Source organism: Globicephala melas, chromosome 9, assembly GCF_963455315.2.
Source record: "Globicephala melas chromosome 9, mGloMel1.2, whole genome shotgun sequence".
Lineage (NCBI taxonomy): Eukaryota > Metazoa > Chordata > Mammalia > Artiodactyla > Delphinidae > Globicephala > Globicephala melas.
This window is the reverse complement of record NC_083322.1, coordinates 15,645,842-15,666,387: the sequence shown is the minus strand read 5'-3', so window position 1 is coordinate 15,666,387 and position 20,546 is coordinate 15,645,842. Positions and strand designations below refer to the sequence as shown.

At 38.4% G+C, this 20,546-nt stretch overlaps 1 protein-coding gene across 5 annotated transcripts in view; it reads right to left on the bottom strand.

Annotated features, from left to right (window-relative positions):
• The window catches only part of DGKI (diacylglycerol kinase iota), a 459,796-nt gene that overhangs the window by 149,594 nt on the left and 289,656 nt on the right, over window positions 1-20,546 (bottom strand). For 4 of the 5 annotated variants that reach the window (XR_009565254.1, XR_009565255.1, XM_060305263.1 and 1 more), the window contains 2 exons: window positions 11,006-11,205; window positions 5,675-5,737 (listed from right to left, as the gene is read on the bottom strand). Coding sequence is in view for 3 of the 5 variants with exons in the window: in XM_060305263.1 (XP_060161246.1) it covers window positions 5,675-5,737; window positions 11,006-11,205 (263 nt within the window). In the remaining 2 variants the exon portion in view is untranslated. The remainder of the gene's footprint in view (window positions 1-5,674; window positions 5,738-11,005; window positions 11,206-20,546) is intronic. The other variant, XM_060305264.1, reaches the window with a different exon arrangement.

Sequence of the window (20,546 nt, the reverse complement as noted above, 5' to 3'; positions counted from 1 at the left end):
CAGGTAAAAAGAGGATACAGTGTGAAAACTCTCTGCTTTAAAAGGCAGTGGAGAAGTTCTGGCTCTGGGTAAGGAGGATAAGCACCCACCATTCTTTCTCCCCCGGTGAATGCAGCTATAAAACCTGGACAGAATGCCTAAAGCAGCTATTTGAGAACTCTGAAAAATAAATGATAGCAGCAGATGGGAGAAGAAGACCAGAATTTAAAATACCGTCCAACTAACGCTGAGCTCTCTCCTCCTTTGACCTCTAATCAACCCTGGTCTGGACTCCAGGCAGCACAAAGCCTAAAATGGACAACAGGTGCAGATAGAGAAAGCCCTGGGAAAGCCCTTGAACTCTGGCTTGAGGAAAGGGAAGGGACTCTGAATGATCAGAGAAATTTGGGGAAATCTTCCTGTTATACCTCCTCCATTTTCTCGCAACCCAGCACTCAGGCAATTTTGCTGTGCTGGCAGCAGCAATGACAAAGTCCTTTTGGTGCTTAAAACTGTAAGGAGAGGGAGATAAACAGCAAGGTCCTACTGTACAGCACAGGGAACTATATTCAATATCCTGGGATAAACCATAATGGAAAAGAATATGAAAAAGAATGTATGTATAGCTGAGTCACTTTGCTGTAGAGCAGAAATTAACACAACATTGTAAATCAACTATACTTCAATAAAATTAAAAAAAAAACTATAAGGAGAGGGAATCTTCTTCTCTGATAAGAGCAGCTGTGGCCCCAAGAGGATGGGACAAACCACCATTGCTTCTTTTTCTCTTTCAGTCATATCATTGCTTGGTCCTGGAGGTGAACGTGGTTTCAGGAGCTATGCAGCAGCATGAAGTAACTAAAGCCTTAGCTTTCTGGCTGAAGGATCCAAAAATGAAGCCCCAGGAAATGGGAAAGTACTGAGGATGCCAAGAGAGAGGGAGGAGCTCAGGAAGACAACTCCAGAAAGACGTCCATGAACTTGGACGCAACTCTAGGCTGCAAACGTGTTAATCTGGCCCTAAACACAGTACCACAGACTTTAGGAACTGAACTACAGAGCAGACCCTCCCCTCAGATCCTGTCCTGCAACTTGGAGGGGTTACACACCAGACAGATAGGAATAGCACTGCAAAGGCTCTGAAAACACAACTGGCACTATGGCTACCATCCTCAGAAATTGTGGCCTGAAAATTGAGTCAACTGCCTTCTAGAACAAAGAAATGATTAAGCAAAGCACATATCTAACAAAGGCTTGGATCCGGAATACATGACAAACTCAAAACTCAACAGGAAGAAAACAAACAGCCCAGTTTAAGAAATGGGCAAAAGACTTGAGAGGATGCTTCACCAGAGAATGTATAAAAGATGGCAAATAATCACATGAAAAGACACTCAGAATGATTAAAATGTAAAAATACTGACATTACCAAGTGCTGACAGAGATGTGGAACACCAGGAACTCTCACACATGGCTGGTGCAAATGCAAAATGATAAGACCACTCTGGAAAACAGTCTGTCAGTTTCTTACGAAGGTACCATATGACCCTGGAATCCCTCCTAGGTGTTTAACCTACAGAAACGAAAACTTATGTTCACACAAAACCTGTTCATCAAGGTTTATGCAGCTCTATTCAGAATCATCCCAAACTGGAAATAAGCCAGATGTCCTTCTGGGTTATTAGGTAAATAAACAGAAACACCCATACAGTGGAATACAATTCAGCAACAAAAAGGAATGATAGATGCAGCAACTCTCATAAACATCAAAGATGTTATGTTCACTCAAAGAAACCAGTTTTAAGGATTGCATATTGTATGATTCCATTTATACGGCATTCTCTAAAATACAAAACTGTAGCAATCAGTGGTTGCCAGAGTTTGAGATGAGAGATGCAGGGATTAGGGGGTATGACCATAAAGGGCATAGATTACAAAACAGGATTTTGGGGGTGATAGAACCATTTTGGTGATTATGGTTCTAGTTACATGAATCCATATGTCTTAAAAGTGAGAAATATATATCAAAAAAGTCAATTTGGACCTATATTAACTTTAATTACTAAAATACAAAAACAAATATAATAAAGAGTCCAAAAAAATTTATTCACATGGAAGTACAACCAGAATTTCCATTTGGATGCGTGTCACATTGCGTTGTAATTGTACTGTAGGCAACACAAGTGGGTCTGTTCCTGGTGTGTTCATTTCTCCAAGGCAGAAACCTTAGCTTTCTAATCTCTTATCTCCAGTATCCCACAGAGTATCTGATATCTAAAGCAGACACTGAATAATATTTTTGAAAGATGAAAAATGAATAAATTAGGTATGAACAGTTCACATTATTTCATTTTGGTAGGGGAAGAGCAGGCGGGAAACAGAACTTAATGAAAAGCAACAGTAAAAGTTGAAAGCGTTCCAGAGACTCATTTTACAGTTACACACCTTTTGGGGCTTTTTGAGCATGACCATTTAATGTGAATATCATGATTAATGAGACACAGTGCATGTATGTAGTCTTCAATGAGGATTCTACTATGAAGTCACTTAATTATAATGAATTTATTAATTGAGGTGCTGGCCTAATAATTCTTTGAGCAACACTGAGGAGACAAGGGTGAAATGGGTGAAGGGGGTTAAAAGGTATTATATAATAATACCTTTATAAATACCATTATAAAATAATAAATATAAAATACTTATTATAATAATAAATATAAAATAACACCATAATAAAATAAATAAGTCTTGGGGATGTAATGTACAGCATGGTGACTATAGGTATTGACTATTTGAAAGTTGCTAAGAGAGATCTTAAAAGCTCTCATCACAAGAAAAAACTATCATAACTACATGTGGTGATGGATATTACTAACTTACTATGATGATCATTTCACAATAGACACAAACACTGAATCATTATGTTTACACTTGAAATTGATACAATGTTATATGTCAATTATATCTCAATAAAAAAGAAAAAAACAGTAAGAATGCCCAGATTACAAATTATGTCATATGCCAAGTCTGGGAATTATAACTCTTCTCTGACGTCAAAAAAAAAAAAAAAAAAAAGCTATAGTACATAAAATTTGTGGTGAAATATTCTATTTACTTTATTTTGTTCTATTTCATGAAGCCACTAAATCCCTTTGATTAAAATTTAGCATTCATATGTGGTCATATGTGATCAAAATGAAAGTTTCAAGATTCTTCTTTGTGTAAAGCTGAAATTTCCCATGTACGCAGACGTTAATTGTATGTTGCCATTCCTAATAATTTATGCATTATGCTGTCAAGACCATGACCCCCTCCCTAACTAAAAAAGTCATTAGAAAGCTAGAGAGAAAGGATAATTTAAATTGCTTTAGAAAAGCAACTTTACTTTAGGAACAGCAGAAAGAGAGGCTTCTCCCAAAGGAAAGATCATCTGTAAAAAAGAATTGTTTTGAGCAGAGAATGGCTGATCCAAGAGTTAAAAGAAAAAAAAAAAAAAAAAGACAAAGTTTAGCTCAAGATACTGGAGTCCTGACTTTCGTGAGGACCAGAGCAAGGTTAATGTGATTCTTAAGCACTGCTGCAATAGCAGCATGAGAGTGGGTCTAAGCTAAGCTGCCACTGTCATACATAAATACAATACTCATTGTGCTTAGATTTTTCTCTGTGCTCCTTGCTGTATTTGACAGCGTTCTATTATTGAATGTTTAAAATAATACTCGAATTTAATTTTTATTATATAAATCTTTCATCAGTTATACAGACATAAAATCTATAATATGCAGTAATTAATATAGCACATACAACTATAAAATATTTTAGATAAATATTCAAGTTTTAAGTGGCCACATCTAGGTGGACTGCCTGTTACATGCCATGAAAATAAACATGACAGTTCACCTTATTATAGCATACACACCTGGAAAAAGAAAAAAAGAATCTCATTCAAATTATATGAGGAAAACTTAAACACAACTAAAACTTAAAAGGTGATAGAAATATGACAACTAGCACCTGGACTCCTATTGTTCATACTCTCAATTCCTTGAACTCTATGCATAGAGCTGCTGAAAATAATGATCACTGAGAGCCATTCTCTGGACTCAAATTTACTGAACAGGCCTTATGGGGTATATGTAATATAGCTCAGCATAGCCTCCAAATTGGAAATTAAATGTTATTTTCTTACTGATTCTTTGACCGCTCACTTGTAAGTTCCATGAAGGTATAGAGCTGTTGTGCTCACCACTAAATACAAAGGAGAAAATAGCGTCTGACACAGAGCAAGTACAAAATAATATTTTTGGAAAAATATTTTGTCATAAATGAGTAAATAAACGTGTATCCACAAGACTAGGGTTGAAAGTAAAATGATACATAACTGAACTTTAGGAATTACTTTGCATATCCCTAGATGTTAGATATTGCAGAGTTCTATTCAGACATGCATTCTTTCATTCATTCATTCTACCAACCAACCAACAATTCTGTTTAGTTTCAGAATACTTTGTGTTAAGGTCTGTGATCAAGGCTGGGAACACAAAGGGTCATAAGAAGACACTGCAAATGATTTCAAGTGGCCTAAGTGTAGTGTGGGATACACACAGATATACAGCTAATATAATTAGTCCCGATCGATTATACCTTGAGAACTATAAGAAGTACAATAGTAGTATAAATAGTGAACTCCAATGAGGATGTAACTAGTTCTGTCAGCAAGAATCAAGGTACAGTTCTTAGAAAAGGCAGTTATTCAGCTGGGCCCTGAGAAATACACAGGACACTGATAGATGAAAAGCGGCAGATTATAAATTGTTACGAGCATGAATTTTGAAACCAGGCTGCGGGAGTATGAATTCCAGTCTACCACTTATTAGCTGTGTGACCTTCGTCAAATTACTCAACTTCTCTGTGCATCAGATTCCTCATGTATAACATGGAGATAATAATACCACGTATGGCAATAAGGTGGTTGGGGGAGTAAGTTAGTTAACCTGTGTAAAGCACCTGTAACAGTACCTGAAACATAACAAAAGTATATGTAAGACGGAGAAAAGAAAGAAGGGCAAGACAGAGGCAACAGCATAAAAAAAGTCCTGAAGTGAAGCGCTAAAAAACATTTTCTTTCTGTTTTTCACCAGAAAAATATAAAAGCACACAGTGTGTTAAGTACAAACTACTATGTACAAACTGCACTTTGCTAACTCATTAACAACTTTGGGTTATTGATCTTTTATTACAACTATGGATTCCTCAACCCAGAAAAATCCACAGATGCACGTACCTACAATCAAAGCTCCACGCATAATTTCTGGGGTCCGTCCACAGAATCAAGTGCAGCGGGAGCTTCTTCAAGGTCATCTCTGAGCCATAGATAATGGAATGGTCTAATGGGTTTACAGACTTTCCACAGAAACCAATGCTTAGTATGGAATTTTATACAACCCCATGAAACTCTGGACCCTAAAGTACCTAATCAAAAAATTAAACTATGAACTCAGAGGACTGAGACAGATAGAACACAAAGAATTTCACAGCTGCATCTCAAATCAAAGAAGGGCTAAAGCAGACAGTTACAGTGAGGTGCTTCTCTGTCTGAGAAGCGGACCTGTGAAGGGAGAGGGTGCAGGTGGTCTGTCCCTGAGGAGGAGATGAAGGTGAGAGACACAATGTAAAAACGGGACGGCTTTGTACTCACATGGTGAAGGAGCCTGGGGGGGCAGACACTCTCCGCAGGTCCGCAGCTTGCACCTGATGGACACTAGAGGCAGCAGGGAATGAGCAGCGAAGACAGTCAGCAAAACAGCGTGGACAGACAGGGGAACAAGCCAGGAGAGAGAAAGAGAGACACACAAAATTTAAACAGAAATTAAATGAGCGCATCACCAAACAGTAAATGAAAAGAAAAAGAAAATCAAGCCAGCCACGGAAATAATCAAAAAGCCAGTGATAGCGACGAAGCCAACAGGACACATGGCAGGGCCGGCTCTCAGGCAAGCCACAGACTGGAGCACGAGGCGGGGCACCGGCAGATGCTGGAGGAGCGCGGATGCTGCACGGGGCTGCGGGGCAGAGGGTTACCGCGGTCCTCTCCGGCTCTAGGTCTCACTGGGCATCCATCTGTGCGCGCACACACGCACGCGCGCACACACACACACACACACACACGGGTAGTAGGCTGGCACAGTCAACTCAGAGCAGAATCAAGGTAAACTGAATCCTTTAACATAGTCCTCATGATTCCAGGGCTTTGTTGGAATATTCATGTCAAAGGACAACCGTCTTCAAAAGAGCGACTCGACAAAAACTTTAACTTCCTTCAGTTAAACAGAGAAGGCTTTCTAAGAAATCCCAAGGTAATACCAAGAAAGCCTGATTTTATCACAGTGATGCTGTAATTCCACTCATATTCTTGGTAGACGAGTGAAACCATAGACTTCTCTCTGCTCTCCCTTCTTTTGTAAAGGAGAGGGTCTTCGATGGCTACCAGAAAAGAGAAAATGTGGAACTGAAGAAACTAAACCCCAAGTTTCCTGTCACTGTTACATCATTATTCTCTCCACTCTCTTCAACCATTTGAACAGTTTCACTATAACTGCAGTAGACGTACCCCCCCATCCCTCTTTTCCACGGGGTACATAAATTCTCATATAAAGCCACCCATGAATGAACTCCTTGTCATCCTGACAAGGGCTATCAGTTATAACCAATGATACTTCTCAGCAGCCCAGGATGCTGGAAGTCGGTTGCCCAAGGTTTGCCAACTAGAAATCTTGCCCCTGGATAATACAATCACCCTTAACGATGTTGTCTTAATTGGTAGTGAACTCAGGCTGAGATCTTCCTATGCACCTGAGTAATGTAGAATGTCTGATCTCCCTCAAAAGTGACTTTCAAATAGAGAACATAATCAGATTTATCTGGCTATCATGTTACTAGTACATGAACATGAACCTAAACAAATCTGCTCTATTACTTTTAGGGGGGAAGAAATTTATTGGAGTCCTATTTCAAGTAGATTCATAAGCCATAAATGACATACTCTCCTGTACCAATGGGGTGGAGAGGGGAGGGGAGAGTGAACGTAACGGGCCTAGCCTTTCAGTTTATATATAGTAACAGCAAATAGGATCATAAGGCAAGAAATTATTTTAGGAAAAATTGTTTTCCTTTTTGCTACATGAAGACCCACTGGCATCATGAAAGCTTCCTATTTAGCTGTTTCTCATGGGAATTCTTCCAGCCATCCATGTGCACCAGATCTTGAAATTCTTAAGTATATATCTTCCACTTCTGCCATAAAATGTGACCAAGACATTTTCTGTATTATTTTTATATTCACGAGGTTTTAGATTTATGTTATTTTAGAAACAATTTCCGAGAAACGTAACAGATAGGACATTACAGAACCGATCCATGTGCGAGTCCCTTGTTCAACACGTAACCGTAAGTCTCAGACACACTAGCAGGCACTGGCGACCCTATGAGGAAAACCCTGGGGTCCCTCTCCCCACAGAGCAGGGGAGACAAGCAAACCAATAATTACACTGGTTTTGATAAATGGTGTGAGAGAAGTGACGAGAATACTAGGAGCGCTGAGTGGTGTATTTAATAGCTAGAAGCGGATAGAAAAGGATTCTTAGGGAAAGTGATATTTCGATGGAGTTTGAACTTGAGCAAGGGCTAGCAGATGAAAGCACGTGAGGAGGGCAAAAATATAATGATACACGAGACAGGCCGTACTGCTCCAGAAATAGCAATACGCTCTGGAGCACAGGAAGGAGAGGACCAAGGCGATGATCAAAAAGGTCAGTAAAGCCAAGGAATATAGGTTTTACATTTTTAGAAAGATCATTCTAACCAGTCTATCGGAAAAGACACAGTGTGAAGGGCAGCAACGTTGGAAACAAGGAAATGAACTGAGCAGATTTTAGCAATGCTGACGAGAAGTAATGAATACGGCTCCGCAACTAAGGCTGTGTGACTAGCAGAGGGGAAAGATGGTGTGAGAGTTAAAGGTGTGGGAAATAAACAGAAGGAAGAGTTCAAACAACGCAGGGGACGTGTAAAAGTGGAGGTGACTATGAGATATGCAGATAAAGATGTCAACTAAGATATCTGGGTATGAGTCTTCAGTTTTTAGAAGAAAGCCTGGTCTGAAGACACAGATCTGAGACACACTAGCTTATCCGTCATAGAGGGAACTTGTGCTGCAGATGTGATTTCCCAGAGAAGGGGCAAATCTATGAGGAACATCAGCATTTCAGCAGAAAAGGGGGCCACAGCCCTAAAATCTCAAATATTCATGTTAACATGCTATGTGAAAGGAGGATAAGTCCTTAAGATGAATTGAAAAGCTACCCCTTTCTGACTTCCTTCCCCCTAACACAGATACACACAAGTTTTTAAACTAAAACAGCTCTCTTTCTTCAAAAAGAAGGCATGCAAATGATGAAGAAACAGTAAAAAGTAAGAAAGAGAGAAAGGAAAAAAAGGGAAAGAAGGATGGAAAAAATAAAGGAAGGAAAGAAGGAAGAAAGAATTATCTTTCAATAACCTCTTTCTGCCTTGGCTGCAATAGTGAACTTTGCACACTGTGGCCTAAACAGAGAAAAGCTTGGAGGGCTCAGAAGGTGGAAGAAAACTTTTAAGAAGATATTAGTGGCCAGGCCGCCCTTAAACTGGAAACTCCACTTGGAAATCCAGTGGAAGAAGTTACATTTCCAAACACAGATTTCTACTGAAATAGAAAGAAGCAATCTAATTAGAGGGTGAAAAAGAGTAGTGGTGAGAGATTTTCTAAAAACGTGTTGAATGATAATTTTAATAATAAATTGTAATAAAGATCTTGGCTAATCTTTAAGATTTATATGTGTCCTTTTAAGAAATGGACAGAATATTATTACTGGCATTTCACACAAGTCTTTCCTACGGCCTGAGGCTGCTTGGTTGGAGACACCACTGCCCCCTGGTGGGAAATAACTGCATTTTTGAGTTGAGGCTGCTGCTTTTTTTTTTTTTTTTTTTTTTTTTTGCCGTACATGGGCCTCTCACTGTTGTGGCCTCTGCCGTTGAGGAGCACAGGCTCCGGACGCGCAGGCTCAGCGGCCATGGCTCACAGGCCCAGCCGCTCCGCGGCATGTGGGATCTTCCCGGACCGGGGCACGAACTCGTGTCCCCTGAATCGGCAGGCGGACTCTCAACCACTGCGCCACCAGGGAAGCCCGAGGCTGCTTCTCGAACACCCTCCCGGCTAAATCTATGAAGTCACATCATCTGTCATATGTGCCATGTGTACAAAAAGAAAACAACTCTTTCCATTTGTTTTTATATGAGAAGAAAGCCCAAATAAATTCTTAATACAGTTTCTGAGCAAATTCTTTCTCAAGGGCAAAAACTGTTTGAAACTAAACACCCGAAAACAGTTTCATGTCTCATAAGGTTATTAAGCGTAGAAGCACCAGGCATGAAAGTGGGAGCTGTTTGCCTGTAGATATTAAGAATTTTTAGCTCTGTTAACAAACGATCTACAAGTGATCCAAAACAACGTGGACTATCTCAGAGAGGGCTCTTCACTTAGTAGCTCAGAACTTTCCCTTAAACCAATAGTTCATGGCTTAACTCTAATGTTTCAAGAGAGAATATGATCAACCATATACTATTGCTGACACACTGCCTGAAACTCACAAAGTGTATATTCAACCTAATAGTGGTAAAGGCAGAGGACAGAGAAAGCCGCAGAAATGAGCTAAGAGTTTCACTAGCTGCAAAATGTAAACAAAATGAAAAAGGCAACTAAACAAGCCCTCTGGAGAACGATCTAGGAAAAGCGCCGGGGGAGCCCAGATTGACTCTGGAAAGGGAGGATGCAGAGGAGAGAAGATCCCTCACCCCAGCTTCAAGCTTAGAAGCAGAGACACTAAAAACTGAAACACGTCACGAGCCCTGTCGAACGCTGTTCTTCAAATCTGCCATCTCAGAAAGACAGGTGAAGCTTTGGCAGGGAGCGATAACACCTGTGTCATCGGTTCATTCTAGGCACTTCTGTACTTGTCACATGGACTCAGTAAATACATGGGGAAGCATGCCCTTCCTTCACAGGCACTAGAGGAAGCCAGCCATTCAGTACAAATAGGTAACCATGCATCACAGGCCACAAATAGAGGAGCACCTTGGAGGGACCCTCGCTCTGACAGAAGAATGGCCCAAGGCTGAACCCTGAAACGTCCTTACCTTGAGTCAGGTCAGCCATAGGTGCGTGATATATGAAAGATACTCTAAAAGATACCCCAAATCCCCATCTTTCTCCATCCCTTTCTCCAACCCCCAAAAGACATTTCGATCGAGATTAGATTAAGGGACTCTATAAAATGCACTCAAAATATCTAGTCATTTATCACCTTGTCCACATCAGTTTATCAAAACACCCAAGAAAGGAAAGGGTCCAGGAGGGATACATTTTGTTTAGGCATTGAGTCGTGGGTCAAGTTTCATCTAGACAATAGGACGCCACCCAGGATGGCAAAATTGAGTTGAAGCATCAGAGTACGCAGGACCCCAAAATGGGAGCATTGGGAAAGGGCAGAAGGGGATACGATGTGGAGAGAGGGGAGCCAAAGCCAGCTCTGCCGACCTCCTGCACCTGGAGAAACCAACTCTCCAAGTGACCAGGGAAAAGAGGAGGCCAACAGCACGCCTTCTTAAACAAAACAGAACACGTTCGCCAGGACACGTTTTACGACCCTGAATCACTCGGTGATTTTCTGCTGGTCCCAGTAAGTATATACTCAAGTGGTCAGTGGAAAAGCGTCATCAGTCTAACACATCATACAGCAATAACTTCTGAAAGAAGGGTGTGGTCACCGTATGGTAAACACGAAGAAGAAATACGTGCGAGAGACCAAGGAGCTGCTGAGTTTCCTGGACTCGTCTCCTTTCCCAGCACGGGGAGGCCCCTGCTCATGCACATGCGCAGTGCCCTCCTCTCCACGGCCTCCATGTTCACCAAGGTGGGCAAGGGCAGACTCACTCATTGAGTAAAGGCATGGACGTCCTTCTCTTGCTCTTCTGTACCATGTTGGCCTGATTCCTCAACGAGATCCGAATCATAGCCGGGGCCAACCTACAGGGCTCCCCATCCACTTGCATGGGGATGGATTTGTAAGTTAGCAGCATGACCTCCCGACACTGGTGCAGCCTTTCTCCGTGGCCCCCGACTTGCAGGGCAGCCTATAAAGACAAGAGGCAAAAGGAAGCGAGAGGTTAGTGCTTACGAGTAACTCAGGAAACCTAGAAAGCCCAAGCCCACTGCCTATAATCAAAAGGCCTTTGAAAAATACTTACTGAAAGCTGTTAGCCACGAGTAAAGTGGGCAACCTTGGATAAATCATTAATACACATAAACTGAAATATCTAAATTTTGACGGCTTGATCACAGATCCTCACTGATAGCCATTTTTCGCTTTTATGTATTTTCAGCCTTAACTTAATCGTTAGTTTAATACAAAAGCTCTTTGTGTTATCTACTCCCATGAAATAACCAATGTACATAGAATAAAGAATATAAAAAAGATAAAATACATGGGTTAAGACGGCCTCCATACTACACTTACTATATAAATATATTTATATATAATTATAATATATAGTTATATATTATATATTAAATATATTATATTTAAATATGCAACCCATCCTTAGAAAATTTTTCAAACTTCAGGCAAGCTTTTCCTTTTTACCTAAAACCTCCTCAAACTACTTCAAATCTGTGTAAGATCAATGAAATGCAAAATAATAATCCTCAATTGAAAACATTCTTTAGAGTAAAGCAGCTTTGAGGACCAAAATCAAACACAGTAAGAGCTCAGTTCACTACAGTAGCCACAAAATGAAAAGTCAACCCAACATTAAAATTCTGCAACAGAGTAGCATAATTTCTCTGCCTTAGTAAAAAAAAAAAAAAATTTTTTTAATATATATTTTAGTATCACTTATCCTTTTAGGGATGAACTAAAATCAGACAATATGTTTGGTTATGCATACAGATAGTGCCCAAATTGTCTTATACAGTTTGAGGGACAGTTTTATACACATACGTAAATCTCCATCCAGATCAGGCTTTAGGCAGTTTATAGCAACCAGAAGGTTTCCATGTGTCCCTGCCCAATCTATTTACACTCCTCTCACCAACCAATCAGTAACCACTATTCTGACTTCTATACCATAGATTCAATTTGTTTGAGCTTGAACTTCATATAAGATGAATCATACAATATGTACTCTTTTGTGTCTGACATCTTTTGCTCATCATTATTTTTGAGTAATAGAAAAGTGTATTTACCTACTCTTCTGCTGGTAAACATCTGGCTGTTTCCAGTTTGGGGCTATTAATGATATAAACTTTCTTGTGTCTGTCTCTTGGTGGATACATCCCCTCTCGTGGTACGTAAGATGAGTACAATTGCTATGCCGTAAGTTTTTTTTTTAACTTTAGTAGATACTGCTAACAGTTGTTCAGTAAGGCTTTATTATAATACATTTTGAGTATCAATTTTTAATGAAGTAAACAAACTTTTAAAAGAAGTTAATACTAACTCTAGCTCAAAATCTAAAAGATTGACTTAAAAAGAAAAACCGATGGGAAAAAACTTTGTTAACTGAGATTTGTGAAGTCAATTTCCACTAATTTGGTTCCCAGATAGTTGTGTTTATCTGATACTTTGAACTACTTTTGCACTTGCATTAATCTGAACAACAGAAACCTGATTATGTATGAATGCAAAGAGAAAAGGAACACAAAGGGACAGAAAGGAGGAAAGAAAGTAGAATAAAAACTGAAAAGTAAAGAACATACTTCATTATTGAACACCTTTGATGTTAAAAAGCACTCAGTTGTGAATTTTATATACAATTTTATTCAATTAGTAGAACAAGGAGGCAGAGGAGAATGAGGTGAGAATTTACTAAAATTCTTTCCGGCCTATTACCCGATCCTCTGTTACTCAGATTAAGGTCTTTCTGGCTGCACTTAAATGACTCATTTAAGTTAATCTATGGACTTGAGCCACTACCTCATCTCCCGAACTTTTCCAAATATTTCCCTTGCCTTCAACAAGCACTTCTCAGGGCAATATTTATCTGACCATACTGTATCCCTTCATCCATAGAGGAAATACCATTTTCTCCTCTTTTCCCCCAGTCTTGACTAGGCCTAATGACAGATAAAAATGCAGAACCTGCTAAGTATGAACTTATTCCTCTGTGTTTGACAGGACTGAAAATTGCTTAAATACTTTCGAACCCTTCGGTATCAGAAGGCTTCCACAGTACTACAGAGAACATTTAAGCCATTTTCTCAGCCTCGGTGATAGATTAGCAGCAAACACAATTAACAGAGGTAAATAGCTGTCAGTGGCAGTTCCACTGGCATTTCAGAATCAGTCCAGGATCACTGAACAGGCACAAGAGGAATTATAGTAATTAGCTTTTCAGAATAAAGACAGTTCTATTATTGTTAGCACAAAAACACTTACTTTTGGAACAAGTTAAAGGTAATTTTTAAAAATTCTTACTAGAAATAGTTATTTTTCATCATTCAGATTAATCTAGACTTAACATCCTATAAGGCACAGGCCCTAATAACCGTAATCATCCCCAGAATTTGCTAGAATGAGTCATTTACTAATAAGAATACATTGGTGTATTAATGACAGATATTCAATTGTCTGTTCAAACTAGCATGTATTATACTCTTGTGAAAACTTCAAATATTGCCTTTCTGGTAGTATATGACTTAGGAGGAAAACAAAGACAGCCCCTGAACTAAGTGCATCCATTGCCATTTATTGTCCTAAAGTCATTATAACAACTTTCTTTCAGTCTACAGTTAAGGTGTGAGGTTTTCTTTCTTTTTTTTTTTTTTAAGATTTCTTTGATGTGGACCATTTTTAAAAAAGTTTTTATTGAATTTGTTACAATATTACTTCTGTTTTATGTTTCGGTTTTTTGGCTGCAAGGCGTGTGGGATCTTACCTCCCTAACCAGGTATCGAACCCACAACCCCAGCAACGGAAGGCGAAGTTTTAACCACTGGACCACCAGAGAAGTCCCTGGTGTGAGGTTTTCTGACTTTCTGCACTATGCTCCTCCCCAGAATACTATTCTCCATCTAAGTCTCATCCTCCTTCGTACTACTCAAGTCCTTATTCCACTTGCTGTCAGATGACAGGACAGACAACCCTGGATTGGGAAATCAGAACAGAAATAAGGGCAAGTCTTCCAACCCCTCCTTTCTCCCGACTGCTGCAGGCCCCTGACTCCCAGTCCCAGTCCTGTAACAAAAGGCCCAAGGCAGCGATCAGTGACATGGACAGTAAATAACAGAGATAATCAACAATACCGAAATCTGGGTTTTTTTTTTTTTTTTTCAAGACGAACAAGGTGGTCTTGTAAAACCAAATAACAAAAAATGGAAAACTATTTTGTTTTATTAAAAAATAAAACAAGAGAGGATAAGATATAATAGAGTTTAAAAGTCATACAAGGGCTTCCCTGGTGGCGCAGTGGTTGGGAGTCCGCCTGCCGATGCAGGGGACACGGGTTCGTGCCCCGGTCCGGGAAGATCCCACATGCCGCGGAGCGGCTGGGCCCGTGAGCCATGGCCGCTGGGCCTGCGCGTCTGGAGCCTGTGCTCTGCAACAGGAGAGGCCACAACAGTGAGAGGCCCGTGTACCGCAAAAAAAAAAAAAAAGTCATACAAGAATGTTATAAAGATCTATATGTTAATAAACTGGAAAACCTAGATAAGAGAAATTTCTGGAAAAAATATAATTTGCAAAATTTGGTGTAATGAATACAGAAATTGGATAGATTAGACTGGTTTTAAAAATTGAAAGTTTTCAAAAACATTACTCATTCCACCCCCAACCCCAAAATGTGCCAAGTAGACTTAGATGTTTTACAAGTAATTCTACCCAAGTTTTATAGACAGTGTCTAATAAAACTTGTTTTAGAAAATGATGCTATGGCTTCTGAAATAACAAAACCAGATAAGGGCAGCAGCAGAAAACAAACTTTTAACCTAAATTATATTTATAATCACACATACCAAAATCATTTAAAAAAATAGCTAATTGCTTTTACTGGTCTGTTACGTAAAAACTAAATTGTGATCCATTACGGGTTTGCAAGAATTAAGAATACTTCAACATCAGAAACTAACAAAGAATGAAATAATTCCATTTGCAACAACATGGATGGACCTACAGATTATCGTATTAAGTGAAATGTCACAGAAAGACAAATATCATATGATAGCACTTACTTGTGGCATATTAAAAAAATGGTACAAAACGAACTTATTTACAAAACAGAAATAGACTCACAGACACGAAAACAAACTTACGGTTACCAAAGGGATAGCGGAGGTGGGGGGCTGGGGAGGGGTGATAAATTAGGAGTTTGAGATTACTACTCAAACTATATATAAAACAGGTAAACAACAAGGACCTACTGTAGAGCACAATGAACTATACTCATTATCTTGTAGTAACCTGAAATGGAAAAGAATCTGAAAAAGAATATATTTGTATACATACATATGTATAACTGAAACACTCTGCTGTACACTTGAAACTAACACAACATTGTAAATTAACTATACCTCAATAAAAATAAAATAAAAAAGAAAACACATTATTATAATTTTACCATACTGCGGTTTAAGTGAGATAAACCACATTATCATCCCAAAAGATGCAGAAAAAATAATAAAGTTCAGTGCCTTTTAGGGTCAATTGTTAGAAAACTAGGAATCGAACACAATTTATTTACCTGATAAAGGTCATCTATCAAAATCCTTAGGGAAAACATTATTTGGAATAAAGAAAATTCAAAGCATTCCTTTCAAGGGACAAGATGATCCACTAGTAACAAAAGTTTTCAACATAGTATTGGAGGTCTTGACCAACATAATAAGTCAAGGAAATAAAATTGGAGGAAAAAGCCATGGAAGAAAGAAAGCAAACCTTGTAATATTTCCACTAATATCATCCCATACATCAAAAGTCCAAGAAAATTCACAGGCCAAAAATTAAACCTTGTAAGAAAGGTACACTATCAACATAAAAAAATCAAGTGCTCCCCATCTCTAGCAATAACTAAGTAAAAATATAATAAAAAATAGGATGTCATCTATAATATCAACAAAAATAAAGCAATAAAACTTTTATGCAGAAAATTTTTAAACTACTGGAGACATAAACCTTAAAGAAATGGAGAACCACGCCATAGCCATGGATGGGACAATTTAATACTCTAATGATATGAATTTCCTCCAAATTAATAAATAAATTCAATGTAATTCCAAGTGAATATGAGAAATACTATTTTGAAGAATCTTGTCAAACTGATTCTATAATTAATTTCAAAGAATAAAGGTTCACAAATGGCTGAGAATATTTTGAAAACATAACAATAGATTATCCTTATTGAATATTGAGTCATGTAATATTCAAAGATACAATTCAAATAAAAGTGTTTGCATAAGAAAAGACATGGGGGCTTCCCTGGTGGCACAGTGGTTGGGAGTCCGCCTGCCGATGCAGGGGATGCGGGTTCGTGCCCCAGTCCGGGAAGATCCCACATGCCGCGGAGCGGCTGGGCCCGTGAGCCATGGCCGCTGAGCCTGCGCGTCCAGAGCCTGTGCTCCGCAACGAGAGAGGCCGCAACTGTGAGAGGCCCGCGTACCGCAAAAAAATAAATAAATAAAATAAAATGGAGAAAAATAAAATCAGTATTCTACCTCACATCATACACAAATATTAAGCCCAGATGTATTAAAGGACTAGGAGCAAGAAACATAAATATTAATATAAAAATTAGCCAGTAGAAAGAGAGGAGAGCGCAAGTATATATTTCTCCTTAGCTCTCTTTTTTCAAGCAGTGTCTCTGGCAGTGGCTGTTTCTCCTCTGTTTCCATTTCCCACTGGCAAGCACTCTTCCCAGGCCACCCTGTCTCTACAGTCCCAGCACAGACAGGCAGCCCCAGCAATGACCTCAACTCTTGTGGTCTGATTCCCTTCTCTGGAGTCCCAGCTTCTGCCCGATGACCCTCACTGCACAGCCCATCAATGGCCACTTGTCCAAGGTCCCACCACTGCTGAATGGCCCTGGCTCCTGAATGCTGATAACACTGTCTTTTCCCTTTGTCCCTCCAGTCCTGGAGGTGGCAGAGAATTTCTGCAGTTGCTAATCCATGGATTGCTATCTATGGGTTACCTCTTTTCAGTTCTTCTAACATCCTGTAACTAGTCCCTTGTACTAAATTCCCTCAATTGAACTATCTCACATGGGATATTTTCCCTCTCTGACACCCTACCCTAGTCCCCCAAATGAAAAATTTTACTTAAGTAATTTGCAGCGGCACCATCATTCAAGGCATATTTTTCTATACAAGTTTTTACAAGCGGTTTTATTGCCACGAAGCAATGCCATTAAGTTTTATTGCTTTTTTCCATTTTATCAAATATTAACATTTCTGGACATGGGTGTATTTTAAAATCCTACTGTAATACATGCTGTAAGCAGTCTAAATACCACCAGCAATAGTATTACTATTTACTTAATTATTGTTCATATGAGTAACATTTATGGCAAAAATAATTCCATAGATTCAGTTTCTTTATATGTTAAGTGATGAGGTTTTGGTAGGCTGCTATGGTCTGTTTTAGCACTAGCATTTTAGGATTCTAGGTTGTACCTGTAATTTCATGTTCTCAAATTCTACCACATGCCATCTAACTTTGACAATATTAGCTGTATGCTAATGCACAGCCAGTATCTACAATGAAGCAGAGGACAGTAAAAAGGAAAGGCTTTATTTGAAAAAAACTTTCCTTCTGCTCATTAAAATTAATCCAGCAATTATTAAATACTATGAATAAGAACATTTTTTGAAAAAGTGAAGATTCTTATAATGAAGAAACCTAAGTACTCCTTCTCATTGGGGTTTATTGTATACTTATGTCTTTTTCCATTTTTGTTCAATAGAGGTAGATTCACTATTAAGGTGAGTTCATGGGAGGCAAAAAAAGCCACAAAAGGAGTCTGTTCAGCTTTTCTGCCAACAGTGAGATCTAGCCTGGAATTCAGTGGTGCACGATGGAAAAAAATCATCTTCATGCTTTCAAGCTATTTCCATAAACAATCAATCCTCTGAAATCTGTAATATCATGACAGAGTTAATATAGTGTAGTCATATAATCAACAACATATCCTGGGATCAAATAAATTTGTATAAACCTGGGAAGAAACACATCTTATTGATGATTGTTTTTTTTTTACACTAGGCTAGTAGCATCCATCCCTTATACCAGACTTGTTTTTGGATTTTGTGAAGCAAGAAGGGAACTGAACAGAATATAATGCTGAAACAGTATCAACTAGGTCACAATAAAAGAAAAGCCAGACTCCATACAATATATCATCTATTCAGCATATAATCAATTGTATTAGACATGAAAAGAAGCAAGAAAATGTGATCCGTGAGGAAGAAAAATGTTTTGAAATGATCACTGAATGGACTTAAGAGTAAACTGGACACTGCAAAAAGGGGTCAGTGAACATGAAAACAGAGCAATACAAATTACATAATCTGTAAAACAAAGACTAAAACATTTTATTTTTTTCCCCAAGACCCATACGGCAATAGCAAGCAATCTAAAGTACACATAATTGAATGCCAGAAGGAGCAGAAAAGGATGGAGCAGAAAATACACGGATGAAAATATTCCAAATTTGTAGGGAAAAAAAAAAAGGTCAACCTTCAGTTCCAAAAAGATCAATGAACCTAAAACAGGATAAATACAAAGAAAACCATGTGGAAGTTAGAATAATGCCCACTACAACAACCAGGAAAACTATGCCCACATTCTAATGCCCAGAAACTATGAAAACCGTACAAGGCAAAAGAGCCCTTTCTGGTATGATTACATTAACGATGTTGACATAGGAGACTACTTTGGATTATCTGTGGGAGGGGGCCCTGATGTCATCACAAAGGTCCTTATAAGGGAAGAAGGGAGGCAGGAGAGTCAGAGAACAAGAGGTGAGTATAGAAGCAGAGGTCAGAGTGAGGCGGGGCCATGAGCCAGGAAAAGTAGGCCACCTCAACAAGCTGAAAAAGACAAGGAAGTGGGTTCTTCCCCAGAGTCTCCGGAAGAAACACAGCCCAACCATCCATCTTAGACTTCTGATCTCCCAAACTGTATGATATTACATTTGTGCAGTCTTAAACCACTGCTCATGGTAATTTGCTTACAGCAGCGACAGAAAAGTAAAACAAACACATAGAGGCTTAAAACTAGAAGAAAAAAGCCTCAAAAACAGAGAAAAAAAGACATAAAGAGGGGAATAATGATACAACTGGTACCTGACTGTTCATCCTTAAAACATGGAGGCCTGAAGAAAATGAAACAACATATTTAAAGTGCTGGAAGAAGCCAACAAACAAACCAGTCAATCCAGTATTCTATATTCATAAAAATATAGTTCAAAAAAATGAGGATAAAATAAAGACATTTCCGAAAAATTAAATTTGAAATTATTTACTGCCAAGAGAACTGTACTATAAGAAATGCTAAAGGAAATCTTTCAAACTCGAGCAAAATGATACCAGATGAAATCTTTGATCAACAGAAAGAAATGAAGAAAGCTGGAAATGGTGAATATGTGGGTATACATAAAAGACTATAAACTGTTCTTTCACCTCTTAATTTCTTCAAAAAACAACTGACTGCTTAAAGCAAAAATATCAATACTGAAATGCAGGGTTTATATGTTATGTCAGAGTGTAATACATGAAAAAAATAGCACAAAGTAGGGGAGAAAAAATGAAATTATAAGAGAAAAAGGTCTGTAACAAATTACTTGTATCAAGAATAAAGGAGGGGATTTTACAGACATTAAAAAAATAAGAGAACACTGTGAACAACTTTAGGCCAACAGACTTAACAATTTCAATGAAGTGGACAAATTCCTTGAAAAATTCAACTTAGTAAAACTGACTGAAGAAGAAATAGAAAATGTGAATAATTCTATATCTATTCTTGCCTCAAATAAATCTCAAGCCCAGACAGTTCTTTAGGAAATTCTATGAAATACTTAAGGAAAAAAATAATACCAATCTTATAGAAATTCTTTCAGAAAGCAGACAATCCCTATCTCAATTTACGGGGCCAGCATAACCTTGATATCAAAACCCATAAAGGATATTTCAAGAAAATAAATTTATAGACCAATATCTTTCATAATCAGTCACAAAAATGCTTAACAAAATATTAGTAAATTGAATCCAGCATATAAAAAATGATAGTACATCAAGTGAGGCTTAACTTAGAAATGCAAACTGAGTAATTTTTTTAAAAAAATCAATGGGATTTATGATATAAAGAAAATAAAGGATAAAATCAGGTCACTTCCATATATTAAAAAAAAAGCATTTGATTAAATACATCACTCATTTGTGACTTAAAAAAACTCTCAGAAAACTGACAGAGAATCATAATTACTTA